At 39.9% G+C, this 25030-nt stretch overlaps 1 protein-coding gene and 1 pseudogene across 9 annotated transcripts in view; both read left to right on the top strand.

Annotated features, from left to right (window-relative positions):
• Positions 1-25030, top strand: part of SORCS1 (sortilin related VPS10 domain containing receptor 1) — a 455635-nt gene that overhangs the window by 410627 nt on the left and 19978 nt on the right. For all 9 annotated transcript variants that reach the window (XM_016144037.2, XM_016144032.2, XM_016144035.2 and 6 more), the window contains exons 20-24: positions 1554-1687; positions 3215-3338; positions 9011-9123; positions 13407-13538; positions 22244-22343. In XM_016144037.2, coding sequence (XP_015999523.2) covers positions 1554-1687; positions 3215-3338; positions 9011-9123; positions 13407-13538; positions 22244-22343 — 603 coding nt within the window. The remainder of the gene's footprint in view (positions 1-1553; positions 1688-3214; positions 3339-9010; positions 9124-13406; positions 13539-22243; positions 22344-25030) is intronic.
• LOC118604522 lies at positions 7206-7324 on the top strand (annotated as a pseudogene).

Below are 25030 nucleotides of genomic sequence, written 5' to 3'. Positions count from 1 at the left end.
TTGGACTTTCTTGCTATTCCTCAAACATGGCGAGCCACTTCCTCCTCAAGATCTGTACACTTGCTCTCCTGTCACCCTGAAGCATATGTTATATTCTAGGTGCTGGGGACAGCTGGTCCTCGGCACAACATATACATTAATGAGGGAGGCAGGCATTGGACACATAAAATAGCAAGCCGGATCAGTTTAAGGATAGGTCAGAAGCAGTAAAATTGATAAGGCTGCTGTAACGGTCCAGGTGAGAGGAACGCTTACTGTATGAACCAGCACAGGACCGGGGAGGGTAAGAAGCGCTCTGAGAGATATTTATGAGACCAAATCAATGGTTTCTTAAATGGATGCAGGTGGCAAGAAATAAGTAATCAAGATAGACCTGCTTTTGGGATAGTCCCCTAGATAAATTTTCGTTTTATTAAGATATAGAGAATATAGAACGGGGAGAGGCATGGATTAATGGGTTTCTTAGGACTATTTGGCTGCTAGTTGAGTCTGGGGTCAAGGAGGAGATTTTAGAGCCCTAAGCATGTTGCTTATAGTTGAAGGTCAGGGTGTAGATGTTATCACTCAGTAGAAGAGGATATGGAGAGAGAAGAAGGCCAAAGACAATGCTGTAGGAAACACATTTAAATGTCAAACAGAGGAAGAGGCAATAATTAAACCAGGTGGAAAGGCCCAAGATACCACTTTCTTCTCCACCTCATGGAATAATAGTAGAGGTCACAGATTTTTGTCATGTTTACCCCAGAGGAAACTGCATTTGCTTCCTGGGAACAGTAACTCCAAGAAGAGATGCAGGGTCATAGGAAAAGTTCTCATGGTTCTCTATGGAGAGGATATTCACATCTTTGTGCGTTTGTTCATCTGATTAAGTCTCCTGGTCTAATGGCCTCCATAGGTAAAATCATCTTCTTTTTCAGTTGAGGACATCCTGAGAACCTGAGAACCACAGAGCTGTCTCTACCCTCTCATGATACCTTCGTCCCGGACAAGCTTAAACAAAATTTGTTCCATGCTTACCTAACCAGGCAGCTTTATAAGCACTCAACGTGCAGATACACACACAGATTCTCACACACCAACACATTTATACACACTCACACAGACCTTTAAACACCAGTAAATAGTAAAGTGGTTTGTGTCTTCGTTCAACAATCCCATGCTTCCCTAAAATTCTGTGAGATTTTTACAATCTTGGTATTTACCACCAAGGATATAACCTCTTAGAAAGACTTTCCATGTCCCTGGGAAATCTCATATTATACCTGTTCATTTAAGGACTTCATAAATTACTTGTACCTTTTTAAACTTTCATACATAAATAACTCAGTTTTTAGGCCTGGAAGAAAGTCAGTAAATGGAAAATGTTGAAATGTAATTTTTCACAACGTATCCCTTTCCCCAAAGTAGAGAAAATGCCTGAGCACTTCGCTCAGGAGGTGTGACTGAGATGTTTCAGAGGCTTCTGGAATGAATATGTCTTCTCTTCAGAGCAAGGAAGGCAGAAGAGAAAAAGTTCTTCCCTCTCCATACCTCTCCTTTCTCTTGTGCCTCAGGTCCCTTGGAGCACGTACACCTGTCTCTTCCCTTTGTCACCACAAAGAACAAGGAAGTCAACGCGACCGCAGTGCTGTGGCCCAGCCAAGTGGGCACCCTCACCTACGTGTGGTGGTACGGAAACAACACAGAGGTGGGTCGGCCTTCCACGTGGGGCCGGGTGACAGCTCAGCTCAAATGGGCTGAAGCAAAGAAGGAATGACATGGTGTGTGCAACTCAGGAGTCTCAGCGATGTCCTAGCTTCGGGCCCAGCAGGCTCTCAGTGCACCTGTAATCTCATCAGTGTGTTCTTCTCTCGGTCTCTCTGTCTCTCTCTGTTTCTCTGTCTCTGTTTCACCCTCACCACTCGCATCTGCCTTTCTCTGTGTTAGCGTTCTTCTCCAGCTGCACTGTCCTTTACGGTGACCCTTAGCAGCAGCCCGGGCTTTGTCCCCTCACCACTTGGCTGAGAAAATAAACTCTCCCAAAAGTTCTAACGGAAGTCCTGGAATGGAGTATAATTGGCCAGGCCTCGATCACAGTGTGAGGCATGGAAAGAGAGGTGTTAAAATCAGCCTCCATAGCACCACAAGGACCAAAAAAAGGAGGTGAGGAATGGTCCCCAAAAGGAGTAGAGGCAGGTGGATGCCGATCGGGAAAAAGCTACAGAGTAGCCCCTTTTTCTTACTTCTGAAACTTCACATGTAAGTTCAGCAGAAATTGGCCTTACTACCCACCATGGAAGAGCAGAAATCTAGATTATTTGCCTGAAAGCTCATACCGGAAGGTGAAAATACGAAGCAACTTCCTTCTGTGTCTCCTATTATTTACTTTTCAGCAGAAGAGCAAATTCTCAACAGACTGTGTTGAGTAGACTTCTTATGCTGGCTTTAGTCTTCCCTCTGCCATATGGGGAGCTAAATGAATTTTGATTTTAAAATTAATTAAGACAGGGAAGAAATGATTGAGGGGAGTGAGTCGAGGGAGGTCAGGAGGCTAATAATCTTTCCCTCCAGGACCCGAGCATCTGATTGTGTTACAGGCACTACTCCAAAAAAAAAAAAAAAAAAAAATTTTTTTTAGAGTTCTCAAACCACTATCCAATTAGTACTTGCTTCCATAGCAGCTGCTTCCAAGAAACTGCTGATAAGGCTTCTCTGAGGAAGCCAAGCCACACCGGGCCACTCCTGTCCAGCTAGTGTGGTTCTGGGTCCATGGTTGCTGTGGTTCATTGTCATTTATAATAAAGAGTACACCCTGGAGATAAACGACTGGCGGCTTGTAGATTTCTGGTAGCTACTGCTTAAATCTGGATTCATATGAGCCCTCTGTTTAGGACTGATTTGGCTGTTTCCTTGAATTAAAGAATCTGCTTGATACAAGTTGGTGATCCATAAAGACAGACATATATCCCGCCAGGAAGGAAGACATATCCAGCTTCCCAGCCCTCAATCAGTATGGTACGGGAAGAGAAGTGTCAAATTCACAAGGAGCCTCTTGGGGTCATGACTCTGATAGCCCCTTTCTGGCCTGGACTTGAGTGTAGATGGAGTCAGGTGCACTGGGGTTCACCAGGAAAGGCCTCCACTGCTTCAAGTGGCTTGTCGGTGGGTCCGAGCTAGCACTGTCTCGTCTGTAGTGAAGAGCTTCTCCCTCACACTGTGGCCTCGTTTATTTTAGCCCTTGATTACCTTGGAAGGGAGCATATCGTTCAAGTTTACATCTGAAGGGATGAACACCATCACAGTGCAGGTCTCAGCTGGGAACGCCATCCTGCAAGACACCAAGACCATCGCGGTGTACGGTGAGTGCTCCGTCCTCGCTGGCCCACGGCCGCCCTCCTGCTCAGGGGAGGTTATTCAGGACCACGGTGCCAGAGGCCATCCTGGCTCGTGGCATCTTACCAGAGCACAGGGCTGTAGTAGAGAATGAGCACAGTCAGGTCTGTTCTTTTCGGGGGAGGATGCGGTTTTCCAGCAAAATAGCGGTTACAAGACTGCAAAGGCTTTATTTTGTTTCTCTAAAGTAGCTCAGGTGCACATAGAGTGACCATTCACTCACCCTGGGTGGGGTGACCTTCAACATGTGTAAGCCTCTTCTATCCCATTTGGTTTTTCGGTACTATTCAAATAACTAAAACCCATTACAAAGAAAATGGTTAATATTGAGGGTTTTTTTTTTTTAAGTTCAGCTTTAAAAGTCTTGATTATTAAGAGGAATCTACTGATGTATAAAGATTCTGAAAATCTTTTTCACAAATATGTATCATAAGAAAAAAATTCTTCCAGATTAAAAGCTCTGGAAGAGTTATAACAAGCAGATGCCATGCGTTGTCGTAGACTGGATGTTGGTTTGAACAAATGACTGTACAGAACAATTTTGTAATCAATTAGGGAAGTTAAATATGGTCACAGTATTACATGGAATGAAAATTTAATGAAACGGAAAGGTGGAATTATTGGTTGAAAAAACAGTTTATACAAATTGATCTCATTTGAGGAAATTATTTCTGCATAGAAAGATATTCTGATGGATGCACTAAATGTTATCTGTGGATGATAAAAATGTTAACTTTAATGTTAATATGGAAGTGCTACATATACATCCTGGAAAATTAAAATTTATAAAACGATTTAAAAGAATATAGGAAAAATAAATGCTGTATAGAGAGAGAGATTACAAAGGGGAAGGGTAAAAGGAGAGAGAGAGAATGAGATGGAGAGAGAGAGAGAGAGAGAGAGAGAGAGAGAGAGGCAGGTAGACACTAGCTGATGGTCCAGATAATATCAATTGCCCCAGTTCCAGAATTAGTTGATTTTGATGCAAATTGTTTGTCATTTCTCATATTACCAACTTGACCTTCCAATTATGAAAGTAATTTGTAAGCAACTTTGAACACATCTGAGGATCATATTTCTTTCATGGCTAGGTATTAGATTTCATGATGTTACCTCCCCGTCCCCCCATCCCAAGAGGTTTGATAAGCCCAGATAGTAAATGAAAGTAAACCAGGACTGTGGTTTTCTTCACAGGGTCCCATAGATGAGGCAGCCTCCCAGCCAGGTAGCTAGAAGGGAGAACTTTTGCTTCTCTTTCTTTCTCCATCTCCTTTCTATGCTCTGGGATGCAATGAATGCTCTTAACAAGCCGAATGTAGAATGAGTGATATTATTGCTCTCATTTTTTTTTTTTCAGAGAGTTAAATAACTTGACCCAGCTAATAAGTGGTGGAGCTGGGCTTCCACAACCCACCTTTACCTAGAACTCATGCTCTGAAATGGCCCTACTTCTCTGGCTCTCATATCTTTTCTATATGTTGTTCTCTTTCCTCTATCTTATTCCTGGATGTCACAGATGTCACTAAAGGGCACTGAGCTATTAGTCCAATAGATAGATGTTCTCTTGGTTAAGCGCCTTAGTGACCTTTTCATTAGAACTGCAAAGAGAAATTTAAACTTAGGTCTTTGGGCATATCTGGTCCAACTAGTCATTTTACAGATAGGAAATTGCTGCCCATAAGTAGGAAATTACTGGCTTAAAGTCATTCTGCTGTTTAGTGACAGATCCAGTAATAATAATGGTGATGGTAGTGGTGGTAATTAACATTGATGAAACCCTTACCAGCATCTGTTCTAAACACTTGATATATATGATGTTTTATTGAATAGACTTATGGGAAATATGCTATATTTATCCTTGTTTTACAAATAAAAAATATGATAAAAAGTATGATAAACATATCCTAAAAATCTGAATCCAGAGGAAATATTTCTAACCACTTTCCACATCTTTTCTCCTCTTAGTTTTTCCTCTTCCTAAAATCTCTTTAAAGGTATCATCCAAAAGAAAGTCACTCCATAAGATGGGTTATCTTCATTAAAAAGGCTTCTTCATTAAAAGCTTGAGCAAAGAAAGTGGTTAACCCTCCCACCCCCAACCAAATTCCTGAGCCATCAAATAGCCTTAATCCATCTTTAGTCAAATGAGTTGTCCAGGGTTTCATATATATGATGAAAATTTTAATGACACTCGTGATATATTAAATGCAAATTGCAGCACTAGGAGTTAGGCAAGATTGAACTCAACTAAAACAAAAGGCAAGAACATTTTTAAACTCTAGAATGAGCTAGCGGAAATGTACTGGAGGACCGTGGGGGCGTGGGGATTATCAATGTGATTAGGCCATCTGTGTTCCAGAGGCAGGGGTCCCATTGGTCTTGCTGATTACATTTTAAAGAGATGACTCCCAGGTCCTTGAGAAAACCATTCCTGGATTATAGAAGATTCACATCTTAAAGGGGCGAGGAATAATTCACAACTGCAAGTTTTCCAAAGTAGATGCTCTAATAAAAGGGAGATCAGGGACCTATGGTTGGGAAGAAACCTTTCTAAAATGTAGTCAAGGTTAAGGGAGCACTAAGACCATCCCAAGCAAATTGAAGGAGGCATCCTGTTTAGGAAGTTGACCCAGGAAAGATTACCTACCCAAAGCCACACAGGAGCCTGGAGAAAAGACAATCTAGTTTGGAGGAAAGACAATCTAGTTTGCATTGTCTCCCTTAATTTGGTTCAGGGCATAGGTTTACTTTTTTAATATAAAAAAAGATGATATAAATGTGTTGAATTTATCTCTCAGCAGCTACTATATGTCTATATGTATGTGTGTAGAAGTATGCGTGCGTGTGTGTGTGTGTGCGCATGTGTGTGTGTTTGTATAATTGGTGTTTACCTTTTTCAGACCTCCCCCAAGCATCTCCAGTTTTTGAATAAACAAGTATAACATTTCTTGGCCATTCTTTCTCCCTACTCTGCTATTTAGCATGCTAAGTAATTACAGAGGGAGCTGAATCATTTTTTTCATTTGTGTTCTTTTATTAAGGCAAACATCTTCCATTTTAGATGAAGTTTCTGAAGTTTGGTAAGAGGTTCTCAGAAAGTGAAAGTGACAAAAACTTGTATCTTTAAAATGAAAAGTTAGGATTCAGTGATTAATTCCTTGGTGCTGCCATTTGCCATGCTCCTAATTAGTATGCATTTCATTATTCTCCATCAGAACCGAAGGGGTGATATTTATACAGGTGACCAATGACTTATAAAATACTCAAGCTTTGAAAACTGTATCTTGGGAACAGGCTGATACACACCTTATAATGTAAGAGTCACAAAAGCCTGTGTCGGATAAGCCTTTAGCATTGCTAGGAAATGCACGAGTGGGTTTTTATGTCTCTCAGATGTGTAGTGGCATTGCTGATGTTGCTGAACCCCTGCAGAAACACGAGGACATGCTTCAGAAAAGAAAGAAATGTTTGTTGAATAAGTAAATGAAGAAGTTACAGAGAGCCACCATTGTAATTTATTCATGTATTTATTCAATAAGATATTTATTAATTAAATGACTCATGGATGGTAATTGAAAACCTATTATGAACTGGGTACTATTTGAAAGGGCCAGGAACACAATGCCCTTGGTCCTCACTGGGATTTGATTCCAGTGGGAAACAGACTATGGAAACAAAATAATTCAAATAGCAAGAAATATGTAAAAAGACAAATACAGTCATATAATGAAGGGTATTTGAGTTGGTGAAAGGGAGGATGCCTGAGGTTGCTGATGGAAAGGGCTTCTCCTGGAAGAATTAAATGGAGAGGGTTTGAAAATGCTATAATCTGAGTCTACGGCCACGCCACCCTGAACAAGTCTGATCCCATCTGATCTCAGAAGCTAAGCAGGGCCAGGCCTTGTTAGTACTTGGATGGGAGACCACCTAGGAAGACCAGGTGCTGTATACATAAAAAAATAAAAAATAAGGAATTGTAAGCTGACAAGGTCCTTGCAATCTGTGAGGTCAGCCACGGGTTGCCTCATCTAAAAAAATATATATATATATAAAAAGAAGATGCTATAATCTGGAGAAATGGAAGTGTGTTAATGTGGGAAGGAGAATGGCGGATGGAGGAGCGTAAGGAAGGACAGAGTCCTGAGGTTCAGGAACACCCACAGGACATGAAGTAAGAGAGAAAATCAGTACTGGGTTGAATGGAACTGTGAAGACTGTGGAGCCATGTGCCGAATACTGTGCTGTGCTCTGGGCACAACTGTGTTTTGTACATACTTCCATTATTATTATATGGAAGTAATATAATAATAATAATATTATTATATGATTATATAATAATTATTATGTATGATTATATGATTATATAATAATATTATATGATTATATAATACTATTATATGATTATATACTTATTATATGATTATTATTATATGATTGTTATATGATTATTATATGATTATATAATATGATTATTATTTGATTATATAATAATAATTATGTTATATATAATTATAATTAATTATGTCACTCTACTGCTATTTTGTATTTGCAAGGAAGTTTCATTTAATGGAATTTTAAGCTCCATAGTTCAAGGGTTTTGTTAATTGTCTCCGTAGCCCCTGAGTCAGTATCGATCCTCCGGGGCTATGCTCGATCCCCAGGGCTGTGCTCTGAAACCCATCAGCATATCAGGGCCAAGGCCATGGCTTCCATGAAATGGTCCCTTCCTAGGGCACATGGGACTCCTCTGGCCGACTTTGGCTGGAAGTCTCCCTGATAATCTTTCTAAACCTCCCTTGGACCACAGAGCGACTAGTCACCCATCCTTCCTCCCTCACTTTCACTATGTGTCATACAACAGACCTTATACATCGAAGTCTGTTGGTCCTTCAGGCTCCTCTGGCTCCCCCCCCCCCCCCGTATTCTCTCACAGATGATTTTCCTCATAAAATCCTTGCTTTTATAATTCTATCTAATTCCTGGAGGACTGAGACTGACTCAGGGGCTGCAGAGACAATTAACAAAACCCTTGAACTATGGAGTTTAAAATCCCATTAAAAAAACTTCTATGCAAATACAAAATAGCAGTAGAGCGACTCTAATAATTATTATAATTATGTAATCATATAATTATTATTATACCATCATATAATAATAATGGAAGTATCTGCAAAACACAGTTGTGGCATAAAAAATAAAATTAAAACATGATGGGAGAGGGTATTCAGTCAATAAATGCTTGAACTGGAACTTAATTATTGTGTGCATGGAAATCGAGAGGGGTGGGACATTCTAGGCAAGGGACAGTGTATACAAAGGCCCAGGGTCATAAAACTGCGATGTATTGAGGGCTCTCAGGGTCATTTAGGTCCAGGAGTACAGAGTCTAAAACTGGGAAGAATGGGAAAAGGCCGCTGAACTAGGCAGAGGTCAGAGCCTCAGGCTTCGGTCTGGAAAATGAGGGGCTGGGCAATAGCAGAGGTGGGATATCAAATTTGTCTTCCTTATAATGGGGTCTTTCTGGTGAGTGTGGAGGAAAAGGACCCTCCATTAAGGCTTTGCATAAAATATAAAGTGTAACGGACTGCTCAAGAGAACTATTTGACTTATGGTAATCACGCTGCTGTCGCATCCCCAGAGGAATTCCGATCCCTTCGCCTGTCCTTTTCTCCAAACCTGGACGACTACAACCCAGACATCCCTGAATGGAGAAGGGACATCAGCCGAGTCATCAAAAAGTCCCTGGTAGAAGTGAGTACAGACAGTTTCTTCTCTTGCCCAGGCACATGTCTTCTCTGTTCTTGAAGAGTGTCATGGTGAGGGGGTTATTGTGCAAAGGAATGACAGGAAAGAGCTGGAGTACATGAGAAATCTGTCTAATATCTGCATAGCTGAGCTACATGCTTGCAGACATGTCATAGACGCGGTGGGGGAAATCCGACTGTGAACAAACACGTGGGCCTTACCTCTGCTTAGAGAAGAACATGGAAGTTCGTGACAGTCATCCAGAAGAGTTCATGATGAGCCATTAGTAAGTGTAAAATCAGCTACTGTGGATAATACTGAAAGACACAGTGTGAGTCTAATTAGTAAGACAAGCTGTGGGTTCTTGCTCCACAAATGGTGAGCCTAACAGCACAGTGAACACTCTGTACATGATGGTTAGTCATCCTTCAATGTCCCAGCTCTTTTAAAGGCATCTCTCTCCTTCAAAAGCTGTGAGAGGAAAGTATTATTGTCCTCATTTTGTAGATTGAGCAACTGAGGTTCGGAGAGGTTAAATAACATGCCTAATGCCTTGTAGTTAATAAGCGATGAAGCTACAAAATTGAAGTGAAGGATCTGAGTCCAATGTCTGGGTTTTTGTATGTGAAATACAGCTCCCTAGGGTTGGTGGGAAAATAACAAGGTGATGTGATTTGTCACTCTCTGAGCAAATGTCACTGACATTTCGAGAAGACATTTCTTATAGGCACATTTCTCCCTGCAAACTCCACTCCTTGAATGATCAGAGCAGGAATGTCTGCTCGTGGAGCTGCTTGGATTTATTGCACAAACCCAGAAAATCAGAAATGAGAGGCTTTTCCCTAGGGTATATTCTTAGTCCAAAAGGTAAGTCCATGTGTGTTTTTTTTGTACATTCTTTTCTGCATCCAACACATGATGCCTTGTGACACAAAGAGATATAGAAAATAAATCTTATGTCCAGCCTTTAAGCAAAGAGCTGGCCTTCACCATATTCATACCATTATTTTTGTTGATATTTATTTAGCATTTACAATATTCCAGAAACTCTTCTCAGTGCTTTGCATCTTGAACACTGAACTTACAGACAGCCAACTTTCCCAAGGTCATACAGTTAAACATATAGTTAAAAAGCAGACTTGGGAGTCAGAACATCAAAGTCTGAATCTTGATTTTGTGGTTTCACTCTACTGCCATCCTTTGCCTTATTAAATGGGAAATCAGGGACAAATGGAAGATTTGGATAGAAAAAGGGTATCTTCTTGCACTTCTGGGTAAATACCATGTCATCTCTGTCTTCATGACTTCTAGCATCCATGATATTATGGGTAGCTAAACATAATGACCACAAAGGGGCATTACTGCTAGACTACAGGCCTAACTGGAATATGGCCTTCTGCCTTTGGAGCTGTTTGGCTCCAGTGTTATAACTGGTTTCTCTCTGCTGCTGTCCCAGAGAGATGACTTAACGTCCTTCAGTGAACCCATGGCACACCTCTTTCAGTCTGCAGCGTTCTAGGAATCCACATCCCTGTAAATCTCCCAGGCAGCTGTCCAGCACCCCCAGCTGATTTATCAACCAGGCATTAGCTCAGCAGTTACCATTTTTCCAGGCTGATTTCTCTTCACATTTATTGTCTAGGGATCATTTGCCCTAGGTCCTCACCTTTTCACCAGCTGTCTGATAGTCTAGAAATTACTACTTATCAATATTTCTAGGTGCATAGCATAATCAGCTAAATGCAGAATAAACAGATTGGCTCAACATCCCTCAGGATAGGGCGGGATTGGTGGAGGGAGTTTTGAGAACTCCTTGGTAACCCAATCTTAAGAGGCAGTTGACCCAGCCCCTGCTTCCTAGTGTCCTACCCCATCTTTGGCCATTTCCTTATGTTCTGAAGTACCACAGTGCTAAGTGTACCTTAATAAGCCCTACAAGAGGTACAACTTGGGGTCAACTTATTTATAGTTGTCTTCCTATTCATTACATGACAGAATTGGGTATAAAATCAGTTGCCTTTTCCTCGTCAAATGGAATTTTTCTATTGAAATTTCACAATGGAATCTTTAATTGAGTGTCATTCAATAAACATTTTTGTATATGACTGGGATTATTTAGACAATGTTTGAGTTAAAAATCTAGTTGGGCCACTAAACAATATGAAGTTAGCTGTGACAGGAGCTGCTGTATATTCAGTGCCCATTATTGGGAGAAGGGAATCAATAGAGCACCGGTTAAGGACAGAGGTTTCAAGGTCAGACCAAGGTTCCAGCTAAGTATACCACCCACTACTTAAGTGTCCTTGAGTCACTGTTTAATTTTCCTCCATCTCCTATCTGCCCTGAGACAGAGATACATTGCCTAAATTCTCATTCTGAGAAAGACTCTCATCTTAGCCGCAGGACGTGCTGTGGGCAGAGGCTTCGGCTGCCTTGTGCCATGTCATGTCGCTTGCCAGGGCGCTCACATCTAGTGGTTAACTATGCAGTTCTATAAAGCCCGGGCCATCTCATCTTAACCTTGGACAAATCTGAAGTACCATTCTTACTCCCTACAAACTCCTGAGGGTGTTGTTAGCCTTCATCACAGCTCAGCTTCTCCCTCTGCGCATTCCTACTTCCTTCCCTTCACTCCCGTAGCTGTCGATCTCAAGCACCCTGAATGCTAAACTCAGAGTCAACTTCCTAAGGACCGCAACCTATGATATGTCTTCACCTGCAAAGAGAGGCATAATAATTGCATCAAAGAGTCATTGTTGGGGGTTGCATTATATAAACAAGTTGCTTAGCACAATACCAGACACGTGGTAAGGACTCAATAGATGGAATGACTTGCTACTCTGAAAAAGGTATAAAGGTAAAGGTCAGAAATAAAAAATCACCTATTTGGGAAATCATGAAAAATATATTGAAACAAGTGGATTTTAAGAAGACTCATGAAGGATAAGTAACATTCTAGCAGCAAATGTGAAAAGATATTCTGGGGGAGATGGCACACACAAAAATATTTGCCAGAAAGGGCTGGAATATTGAGAAATTGTACATGATTCTATTTGGTTAGAGGGTAAGATGACTGGTTGCATTGTGGGTAATTAGTTTGGAAAGGAAAGGTGGGACCCTACAGTAGAAGGCTCTGAATATCCATTTAATCCAGTTGGCAGTGGAAATTGTCGCAAGAATTTGGACTCAGAAAATCTCAGTTGGACTAAGGAAACTAAATTTGGGAGTAGTAGTGTCTCCTGGAAATAGGGAGACTATTGTGAAACTTAAGGAATATGAACAGTGGGTATTTAAACGGAAAGGAACCAATAGGATTATTAGTGTGGAGGTCCAATATCAAGATCTCATGGAAGGAGAGCGTGACGTCGAGGGAAATGGAATGCTTCAAGCTGGGGTATCTGGGAAAAGACTGGCTTGAGCCATTCAAACGTAGAATGAAAGTTTTGCAGGTGAAAATGAGGAGTTCTTTTTTTGACATATTTGTCAGAAGTCCCAGTAAAACAAGCAAATGAATGACATTCTGACTGGCCACTGGAAAGAAAAGCTGGGGTTGAAGCTATTGATTCTACAACCATCTAGAGAGTTAGTTCAGGGGAAGCCCTGGGATATAAGCTCTAAAGAGATCAGGTAAGCTAAGATAAAGAGGAATCCTTGAGTGATATCCATAATTTCAACAGGAGATTCAGCATGGCAGCGTCAAGTTCTCAGAATACTTCATGAAATGGGCTAATCATCATGTTCCAATGATGTGAAGTCAGCAGATGCCTGGGGGTTGTGATGTGGGGGAGTCTAATAAGTCAGGTCACTAAGATGTGACTGGTCGAAGAAATAACTCTAGCGCTGTGACACAAGAGGAGGCTACGTTGAAAGGATCAAGGCATGAGGGGCAGATGATACAGTTTGCTAAGTGAGAGCCCTTTCATTGGCATGGCCCACTTCCTGGAGACGCCCCATTGAAAGAGGATCCCCAGGCACTTCACGTGTAACTCATTTAATTTTCAAAACTACCCTTTTACAAATACTGCCAGTATCCCCATTGTTTTTATTTAGAGGAATATAGGTACAGAAGGAATAGTGTTTATAAAGTCTCACAGGAATGGAACTGAGACCAAACCTCAGAAGTCTGACTCTGGAACCTACACTTGAGTCCAGTGCTGCCTCTCACATCCCTTCTGACCTGGTTTCCCTGGGAAGGTGTTTGGACACCCCACCTCCCATCCCCACTCCTCACTCACTCCTTGGCCGCCTCTTTCCTTTAGGACTTACATGTATCTGTATCTCTCCCTCAGGCCACGGGGGTGCCAAGCCAGCACATCTTGGTGGCCGTGCTTCCGGGCTTACCCACCGCTGCTGAGCTCTTCGTCTTGCCATATCAGGATCCAACAGGAGAAAACAAAAGATCAGCTGAGGACCTGGAGCAGGTGAGTCCCCCGGGTGACGTTTCAGCTTCTCCCAACAGTCTGGACCACACTCCTAACAGGATCTGACTGCCACCACAGCAGCTCCGAGGATCTTGGCTTGAGAGTGAGGACATCGGCAATTTTTGGAGTTTTGGACTTTCTGGTCTTCCATTTCTGTAATCCTCACTATAGCTTCACCAAAAAACACATGAAAGAGCATTTGTTGTAGGCAGTGGCTAAGTTACACATATTTACACTATGGAATATTCTGCAGTGTTTACGATGAACTAGATAGATCTATGCATACTGACGTGACAAACATTTCTTACTTAAGATATTAAGTGGGAAAAAAGCAAGTAGCTGAACAAAATGTGGAGGTAGAACCGTTTATACTTTCATCTCAAAAGTTTCATGAGAATCAAATGACGTTATATGTATCTTTTTAAAAAGGTACAACTTTTATACAGATCATGGATCTTCTTTATCACCACCATGCTAAGATAACCTGATGTGTGTATGTAATAAATGAGTAATATTGGCTCCAGAGACCCTCCAGTGGTTATGTAGGGTCCACTTCCGCATATCTACCACCTCTGGAGTATTGGGGGGTGTGTGTGTGTGTGTGTTTCTGTCTATCACCTGCCCTCTTTGATTTTTTTTCCCTCCCCTTCTGCCTTTTAACTTCGAAAGACGCTTCCATCTCTGTAGTGGCGATTATTGTTATACTATTGTTGTTGTTGTTGTTGTTGTTCTGCATCCATTCAGTTAAAATGATCAGTCTCAGTCTGATTACCCTGTTAGGAACTGTGTGATTTCAGTTTCTCAATTCTTTCTGGCAGATAGATTAAAAATAGGATTCCTCTCAGGCACTTAATGAATATCGGCTTTTTCTTCTCTAGTACTTTGAACTTTTCAATTTACTTAGAATAAACCCATAATTTAGTCCCATGATCTCTATAGTCTTCCACGATGGCTAAAGAACCTCCTATAACAGCCTTATTAACAACACCCTCAAATTACGGTGTGGCCCACCTCCTACCACACACCCTCCTTTCATCTGCCGCTATCTCACTTGGCGGAAGACTCACCTCTGTAATTTTCTCCATGTGCAAGTAATAAAGTACAGAGCTGTCATGGAAAGCCCTGTTGAACCCCACTTCCTAGTGAACTGCAGTTGAAGGGCAGGCAGCTGGTAACCCATCAGATGTGTATCTGAGTTGCTCAGGCCTGGCATTCAGCTTCGCATTATACTCTACCAATCATTATCTGGACCTACAATTAAGTAGGAGAAAAAAATATATTATTTTTTATTACAGCATTGCTGATGAGAACTAAAGAGAAAGTAGATCACTATCCTAGGCGTTTAGGTGTGAACATTTACATTTGTCCCTGTGGAAATATTACTGATTGTCCATGAAATCCAGATTATAATCGTTTCAAGTATAGGACAGTCCAGATTTAGAATTAGAATATTTCTAGGAACCACATCATCTGTGCATCTCTATTTCTCATACTTTCTATATTTCTCTAAAATAATGATATATTCTAGATTTTTCCTTGAGGAATTAAGGAAAGAAGAGGAGTACATTCTTTGAAACCTCTTCTGCTTGTGTAGAAACGTATCTTGATTTCACTGTTTTTTTCTGGAGTATTTGCTTTCTTTATCCTCCATGTTATGTGAATGCCTCTTTCGAAGGCATTCTCAGAGGGTTGAGTGATTGTCCTGAGGAACCCTGGTACTGGGTACTGATAAACCATTAATCAGAGATCTGATAGCAGCTGTTTGCTTGAAGGCTGTATGACTTAGCATTTGATACATATATATAGGGAATCCAGCTATTTTAGAAAGAGCACAGGTTTGGAGAAATAAACCAGGTTTCCAGTTTCAGTTGTGATATTCATTGTGTCTGTTTTATAGATGAGAAAAATTATGACGAAAAAAGTTAAATAATTCAGCTGAAGGCATATAATCTATAATAATCATCTCCCAGGTGTTTGAGATATTATTAAAGAAATGATATGATGAAGTACTTGTCTTATAGTAGATGACCAATAAATGATAAATGGATGATGGTTACATTTATGGCCATTTTATGATAAGAGGAGAATATATAGGAAATGAAAAAAAAAAAGACTGTTTGGAATAGTCAAGGGTATGTATTATAACAAAAGGATGGTGGGGGTAAGGGAAAAGATTAATGAATGAAATTACAGGAGAGAACAAGGACAATAAAAAATAGAAAGAGCATATATGAATGACCGTTGGAGTGAGGATGACACATCTAAATGATCATGCAGAGTTATAGCATTTATGGAAAATAAAGTACCATGCTAAAGATAATAACTCTATTTAAGGAAATCGCAAGTATATCAACTTTATCCAGGACTCAAACTAAACCAAATACAGTGACCAAACAAATACCAAACCAACCACATAAGACCAGTGTCTTAGTTGTGGAGAAGAGCATTATCCTGATTAAAAACTGCAGTGATGAAATCAACATGCAAAACAAGCCATGTGCCAACCTCTGCAACAGGGGCCCTCCATCAGAAACCTTTAGTTTTATTCCAAAGAGGAGCCTTTGATATTTTCTCTGACTCAATCACTTTAAAATGAAGGAATTCAGTTCCCAGTGAGATGTGACTTGCCTAAGGTGACACAACTCTTTTGGGCAAATGAGATTCTAGTTCTGTTTTTGCAACTACCTCTGGAGCCTCATGGGCCATCCCTTCCACCTCAGGCTGCAGACATGGATTCGGATACCACTTTACTTTTGTGTACCCCAAAATACCAAGGCTGTTGCACCAGGAAATGAATGTGAGATGTTTTGTGTATCTGTCTGTCTGATGGAATTAACAGCTATTTAGTTCAAACAAATTTAAGGGAAAATAAATTTTTGAGGTTATTTAGTTGAGAAGTCTAAGGATACGGTTCAGATAGGAATAAATTCAGAGCCACTCAAAAGTATCATCAAATTACTCCCCTCTGTTCCTCTCTCCTTCTTTCTCTGTCTCTTTTCTTAGCTGTCACATGGGAAGGCTGCCTAAGAGTGAAGCCAACACATAGGAAAGCAAGAGTGGCCACAAGAAGCCCTGGCCAGCTTCTATTTAGTTCGCTGGTCAACCCCATCCAGAAGACAGTGTCTTCCTCTGATCACATCACCTGGTTGAGCCCCAGGTTGACAGTTCTCACTAGCCCGACTTGGGTGAAGTAGGCATCTCTTAACTAGCCCTGTAGCTAGAGGGATAGAGTGCTGTCAAGTCAGATGTGTTATACCTTCTCTGGATCAGTTTAGGGAGCCCCTCTTAAATCAAATTAACTAAGATGAAGGAGGACGTGGTTCTTAAAAATGTGGATGAGAGAAAAAGAACACCGGGCAAGCAAAAGCAACTGACCTCTTTTGTAATAAATTACACAGAAGTTTTAAATGAATATAAAGCAAAACCAAGCAACAGAAAGGACCTCCCTTGTTTGAACACTGCACTCTGAATCCCAGATGGCATTTGGGAAGGGCCGACTATATCCCCTATCCCCCTACCTCCTTTCTTATAAAGGTATAGCACAGAGCCCCTGGATGGGGAAGAAATGGGACACTGGCCAGGTGGACCCTGAAGACTGAGAGAGCAAGGCTCCAGCAAAGGGTTCTTGGCTGTCCTCTTTTTAATAGCATTTCTAGGGGAGAGGGATGCTGGCTTAGACTGAGCTATCTTGTCTGTGAAATAAATTGAAAATCCTTCACAGTGAGAAGTACTTGACCTTGCTATCAAGATAATGTGGGCTGGGTTAATCAAGTGACCTCTGTCTGGGAGGGTTCCACCAGTCTTTATTTCAGATCTCTGGTGAGTGAGAAGAGGCTCACTTGCCCTTTGCTGGCCTCATCAGGGATAGTACATGCTGCCTCCCTGAAGACAGCTGCTCAGGTATAGAGCAACCCCTCCCCCACTGTCACTGTGCTTCCCTTCTCTGAGTCCTCAAAAGTGAGCAGATTTGTAACTGCCTCTCCTGGAGGGAAGAAAGGCCTTCATGCTCTCTCAAGGTTGTTTGTGATGCTGTGCTCGGGAGATAGGAGCCTATAAGTTGCCTTGCAGAATCCTTAAAGGGCATGGAAACACTTAAAAGGAACAAAAGGACTATGGAAAAAATGTCAGCCACCAACAATGAATCCTCTTCTTGCTTGTTTGTGTTTCCATATGCATTTGACAGGTGCAGAATCCAAAATCCAGGGAAAGGAAAGACACTTCTGAAAATGGAAGTCTACTGGCAGCATTTTAAAGAAGATTCGTTCTGAAATGTAGTTGATAATCTCAGACTCTTTTCTATATGACCTCATAGTCTACCCTGTTCAGATTTTTTAACATGGGGAATTGTACTATAGAAATACTCTGGAGTTCACAGGGAAGATCATTAAAGCAAGGAACTATAACTAAAAGTATAGTAGGTAAGAGTTGGGCCAAAAGTAACATGGCAAAAGGAGACAGAGGTAGAACTGGGGAACACAGAGGGCAAGAATGAATGGCTAATATATTTCTTCATTATATCATCCAGGAAATTTCCTAGGCACTTTATTTTTTTAATTACAATTGACATTCAGTGTTATTTTATACAAGTTTCAGGTGGATGGAATACTGGTTAGACATTTATATACTTTACGAAGTGATCCTTTCAATTAGTCTAGTAGCCACTTGGCACTAACATAATTATTACAATATTATTGACTATATTCCCTACACTGTACTTTACAACCTCATGACTATCTTGTAACTACCAATTTGTACTTCTTAATCCCTTCACTTTTTTCATCCAGCCCCACAACCCTCTTCCATCTGACAATCACTAGTTTGTTCTCTGTACATGTGAGTCTGTTTCTGTTGTATTTGTTCATTTATTTTGTTCTTCAGATCCCACATATAAGTGAGATCACATGGTATTTGTCTTTCTCTGCCTGACTTATTTCACTCAGCGTAACACCTTCTAGGTCCATCCATGTTGTTGCAAATGCTAAGATTTTATTCTTTTTCTCTTTTTCTTTTTTTATGGCCAGGTAATATTTCATTGCCGAGATTTACCACCTCTTCTTTATCCGATCATCTATTGATGGGCACTCAGGTTGCTTCTGGCTATTGTTCATGTCTATGCTGCAGTGAACATAGGTGTGCATATATCTTTCCAAGTTAGGGTTTTGAATTTCTCCAGATAAATATCAAGAAGTAGAATTGCTGGGTCATAAGGTAGTTCTATTTTTAATTTTTTAAAGGGACCTCCATACTATTTTCCATAGTGCTCTTTTTCTCGCCTATGGTATTGAGAATGAAAATGTTTGGGGGCACTACTCCACTAGCTTGAGTCAGTGTGTAACCACGATGAGCACAGCATCATGGCCTACCTGCATTTTGAGCAAGAAATAAACTTCTATTATTCCAAACTCCTGAGACTTTAACACTGTTTACTTCAGCCTGACCTAGCTCATTCTCATCGTTACACTTCAATTTCATATTTTGTAAAGAAGATAAGGAGGACCGATGATGTTTTCACTTTAGCAGGTTCCTCCCACAGCATCCTTTGGATGATTACTTTCAATGTATTTTTGAGTCCCCACTGTCTTTTCAAGTGGTACTATAAGTGAAGTGTGAGTTATATTAGAATCACAGGCATAGCCCACCAATCGGCAGCTATGCAACAATAATATGTCGTTTCTTTGATCATGATTATTTAGCTGAAGAAGAATAGAAAACGGACTGTGTAGGAGAGCAGCATAAGAGGGTTGACAGCACAAAGGATAAATGAAATTTGCTAAGACAACACACTTTCACTGGACGGAAAAAGGAAAATAAATTCAACTTGCTTCAGCAGGTCCAATCTCCCAGCAATCACACATTATTTTCCTTGATTCTTTATCATGCAAGCTTTCATTCTTCTCATTCAGGCTGTCAGCACATTTTTCTATATATTTCAGGTTATTCTACTTCTTTCATAGCCAAAGACTCTCCTTAACATTACAAATTATATTAACTGGCAAACAGAATGTGGCAACCCTGAGGGTAGGGTTAGGAATCGCCTATTGCTATAACTCATATTCATCAGCTGACATAGGACTGGTATCACGGATGAATAAAAGATGGCAGAATAATTAATAAAGTGCTGCATTTTTTAAATCTTCTAAACCTGCTTAGCCCAACCTCTTTCCAAATATCTTTTGTTCTCTCTCTTCGTCAGCTGGTTAAAGAAAAATGTTTTTAATAAAAATGCCTTGGGATTAGGAGTCAAACAATATTGAAGTCTGCTCTTAACTCCTCAAATATTAACTTGGTAAGCTAAGGTATGTTCTTTAAGCTCCATGTTCCTTTCCGTGGAGATACCAGCACTAACACCTAAAACATTCTGAGTTAGAAATAATAGTAAGAATTATGCAACTTTACCAATATGAAGTGCTCAATGCATAGATAATATACTTAAAATATATCTATAACAATCATGATCTGAAGAAAAAAAATACAAGATAAACATTTCTGCAAGTGGCATAGAAAACATTTAAAATATTGTCAAAATCTGTCAAGTTTTATACTTATTTATTTGAGTAAAAAGATACATGGTTCTAATTGAGATTATTCTTGTATGCAATGTAAATTTTATTTAGTTTAGTTTCTGTGTTTAATTTCTTTATAACAAACTATATGTTCTTTATTTCATGTCCTTTGATGCAAGTTAAAAACATGAAACATATTTCTGCTAACTAATTATTTTTGCATAGCCAGCTTAATTTTGTAAATGATACAGATAAAGGCAATGAAGCAATGTTATAAATGAAAACAAATCTGGGAAGTTAATTATATTCACCAGGGACTCTCCTGGAGATTATAAATTAGAAGTGTGTTGTTCTGATGAACTCTGTTTTCTTGTTTAGTTATTTATATCTCTCACTTGAGGAAAAAAGATGTTCTCAGAGATGAGAATAAATATCACTTCAAGTGATTGAAAATGAGAAGTCTTTCTCTTGCAAATACATAGTTTCTTTTTGTTCATGTGATAGACTCTGTAACATAGGGCAATTGCTTAATTTTGACCAGTCTTTACTATTTGAGTTAAAACATTTTCTGCAAATATAAGTATGTATATGTACATATTTGTACCATATGTAGATAAACATATATATTTTATACATAATTATATATATTTCACATATATATGCTCACATTTCTATATGTGTATATGCATATGTATGTATGTATTTCATAACTAAAACCTTTCTGATTGACCTCTACTAAAAATCCACTGTCAGGTACCCAAAAAGACCTTACAATTGAATGATAAGAGTAAGGTAGAATAGGAACTTGAATATTGCAACAATTTAGAGAACACAGAGGAAAAGCATTCTACAGTCTGCATTAGAAATCCGCTTTCTATAAACCTGGAGCACTGTGAAAGATTCTCAAATCACAGGAAAAAGAATAGCCCAAAATAGAGAATAAAATTCTTTTCAGTATAGTTTTATTACAGTCTTGTTTTTCGCATGGATTGCCAAATGAAACCGTTTGAGAGGCTGAGCTTGTACCGGATCCCAGGTGCTCAACCACAGGTCACCGACAGTCATCCCAGGTTCCTGCTGTTAAGCAAAGAAGTTCATCTGCAGACCAGTTGGGTTCTGTTACGAAGCTGAGGTTTCTGCAAGGGACTCTCTTTCAAAACAAAGCCATCTGGCCCTGCCTAACTGATAAAAGGATCAAAGATGTCCTTTCGGCAACTTGGTGGACTAAATGAAACTCGACATATATAAAAGGAAAAAAAGAATTTAGAATCACGGTCAGAAAGCATCTAAGTAGACTTTAAAATATGTTAAAGAAAATACTAAATGAATTGATTAGAATATTAAAAATTAGGCAACGAGACCAGATAAAAATAATTGGAGTGAGGGAATAGCTTTTCAGAAATTGTTCAAAATGATAAGTGTAACGGGGCAAACTGAGCTGGGTTTTATGTTTCAAACAAATGAACAGAGTTTTACCTTGTCTTTAAAACCTTACCTTATACAGTTACTCCCCACACAAGGTTCTTGGCCCTATGTTGGGGTTAAATATTCTGTGGCCCAGAATTTCGTGGGTCTGTCCAGTATATATGTCAGGCTGAGGACTGGTTTAGCTGATATATACAATCATGAAATAAGGGTCAGCCATTTCATGACTTAAGTTGTGGTCGCATTTTGTTTCAACTGCATAATTTATTATTTTAAAAGGACTATTTTGCCATTCAGTAAATATCCATAACGTATCTATTCTATGAAAGCCACAGGGCATGTTTAGGAAAGAAATGGGAGGCATAGGGAAGAATAAGTTGGAGTCTATTACCAAGATATAAGATTCATGTATATGAATCTCTCCACAATGTATAAAGTGTAAATACCTACTTCTTTTAAGTTCCCTATATAAAAAATCTGCTTTAAAAACTGGGAGTGACTTTTCAAATACTACAGGACAATTTTTTAAGATTAAAAATTATTCGATTAATCAAGAGTTTATACTATTTTGTAGCGCTTGGGATGTAAAGTAAAGTCATGCTTAAAATAATTATTTCTGCATATTCTGGAACAAAAACTCAAAATCATATAACATTCATTTAGATAATTCATAGGTATAATATTGGGACTGCTTTGGTAAATACCATTTCTCAGCACATGTGTTTATAATCGGTATGACAATCTGGGTGGCACTCACTGTGACACTTCTTCTTTCAGATATCAGAACTACTGATCCACAAGCTCAATCAAAACTTGGTGCACTTTGAGCTGAAGCCTGGAGTCCAAGTCCTTGTTCACGTGGCTCACTTAACAGCAGGTCAGTTTCCATGTCCCCGGGTTCTCACCAGAGGCTGTAGCGAAAGGGGCTCCCACTCTGTTGTTTCAGCGTAATGAGACCAGATGGCACCCCTCCTTATCAGAAATAGGGAATCAATCTTTGTAGGTTCCCTTGCTTGGCATTTTTGCATTAATGGGGACCCATAAAGCAACAGAAGAAAGTGATTTTTCTCTTAGTCCCTGGCAGTAACCACCAGTGAATCACTAAGTACATACTCCTCAAATAATAGCATTCTTCATCTCAACAGAAATCTTACAAATAAACAAATAATTTTTTTCTGATCTTTCTGCAAAACCTTATTTTCAAGGCATTCATGTCACGAATAATTTTCTTTAAGTTTTGGGGTAAGGTAGTGCAGAAGAAAGAGCTGAGACTTAGGAGTTGTACAGGGTCATAGCCAGGAATTGAACCCCGAGCTGGTAATGATCTCTCAAATTAATTAATGTCATTGAGCTTCTATCTCTTTACCTATAATGTGTGTGTGGGGGGGGGGGGGGGCGGTGAGAATCCTTTTCGTAAGGCTTTATAAAAGTTTCAATAATAATTTAGGTAATCCCAAGTATATGGAAATAGATATTATTGTTTTGCATTAATCCTAAATTAAATTAACAACATTTATTGGGTACTTTTTGCAGAGCTAGTGCTATATAGAGCATAAAGCCCAGTAGAAAATGGTCTTTGCCATCAAAATACATATGCTGTGGTTGTGGCGTGGTAGAGTTTGCTGTTAGCAGTGGTGGTGGTGGCATTGTTGGGTGGGAGAGATGGGCATTAGTGGGTATCTCAATGAATAAAATAAAGAAAATGCCTCTTATATAAAGAGACAGTAGAGCATATTAGATTTTGAAATTTTTCAGCCAGACCATTGGTTTCAATCTTGGCCCTGTTGCTCCCTCATGATACAGACCTTGAGAAGAGACTTGACTTCTCTGTGCCATAGAGGTGGCCATAGCACCTATGTCAATGGGATTGTGTGAGGATTAAGTTAATGCACTTAGAATAGTGCCTGGCATATAGTAAGCCATCATCCTCCCCCCCTTTTTATTCTTAGCAAAGTTGTATAAGAAATTTAGAGCAGAGATAAATTATGTACGGTGAAAATGACACAGGAAAGTGCAAAGAAGGAGGTGGTCTTTGGAAAGGGCCTTGAAGGATGGGTAGGATTGAACTTCAAAGATATTCTAGGCACCAAAGCACCAAGAAAGGAGTGTGGGAGCCTCAAGGGCTATGGGGATGCTGAGAAAATGGGGACAAAGAGCAACAGTTTCCAACTCTATTCTCTGGTTTCCTGGAGAACCGGAAATTGACCTAGGTCCAGAAGAAGGCCAAGTAGGTTGACCTATTTTCTGCTTGTATATTTTTTCTTTATTTGAGTTTCATGAATTTTTTATTTAAAAAAAAAAAAAAACCCCACTGCCTTAAGAGAACAAATATTTAAAAGCCACTCTTCCTGAGCATGGACATGGAGGTAGAGGGTGGAGATGTGCCAGAGTGAGCAGTTTATAATTCCTTTGGTGGGTTCTGGGAAGCCATGGAGACCTTTGAGCTGAGATATGACTGACTCAGAGGATCACTTGAGGAAGATGACCCTTAAGAGCGAGCAGGGCTGAGTCAGGCTGATTTGTATTCTGCAACTCACCGTCCAAATTCCTCCACTGAACAGACATTAATTAAGTTCCTGTGCTTAGCCAAGCATCGTTCTTAGCATGAGCTATTCTCTGCCTTCGTGAAGTGTCTACCACCAGGGAAAGGAAGGCAGGAAGCAGATTAACAAATGTCACTTTTTGAATTGTACTGCTGACAGAAATGCCTTGAATAAATTATAGAACTATAAGAGACCAGGGAAGGTTAAGCTGCACCTGTGAGAGCAATCCCTATGTCTAAGGTCTGAACAAAGCCTACCAACTTACCAAGGACATTTGATGACCTGGGTTGGTCATTTCCTACCCAGAATATTGACTTTTGGTCTTTGGTAGAAGGTGGCGACTGACACATCTGTTACACAGAGCTGGTTAAAGTAGAGAATGAACAGTCTAGAAATATCAGTTGCCATTCTGATAGCCAACCACTGACAAATTGTCAAATGAGTAGAAAGTAACTACTTGAAATTTGTTTAAATAGGTTTACTGACTTATTTAATTTAATTAGATTGTCCGGCCTGTTTAGAGGGCAGACTAAGCCTCATCTAGTTCATTTCTTGTGATGCAAAATTTGCTTTCCAACATACTGCTAAATGAGCACAGTCTTCAGGCACCATCTTTTGCTATAGAGTAGCTTAATGTATTAGAAAACTTTTCCGTACTATTTACCAGGGGATTATGTTGGAAAGGGGAGCATCACAGATCAAGGTAGTCACACAACTAACCCCATTTTTTCCAATTCTGGAAAATTTTTCCAATTAATGTTCATAGTTCATTCCATGTCTGGGGAGTAGGACTCAGATCCTTGGGAAGAAGGACTGACAAAGGGGGACTATTAATGGGAACACAGGTAAGCACAGTGAGCTTTTAAGGGGAGCCCCCTGCAGCACAAATATATATGATGCAAGGTTGCCAAAGAATGAGAGAACAACCATCACCACCGCCATGACAAAAATTCAGTTCGAGGCAAAAGCCCAGTCTTAACCTGGGCCAAGTTGGGTAGAGTGAGAACATTCTTTGATTCCC

The sequence above is a fragment of the Rousettus aegyptiacus genome, unplaced genomic scaffold (genome assembly GCF_014176215.1).
Source record: "Rousettus aegyptiacus isolate mRouAeg1 unplaced genomic scaffold, mRouAeg1.p scaffold_m13_p_6, whole genome shotgun sequence".
NCBI lineage: Eukaryota > Metazoa > Chordata > Mammalia > Chiroptera > Pteropodidae > Rousettus > Rousettus aegyptiacus.
This window is presented reverse-complemented; position numbering and strand designations above follow the sequence as displayed.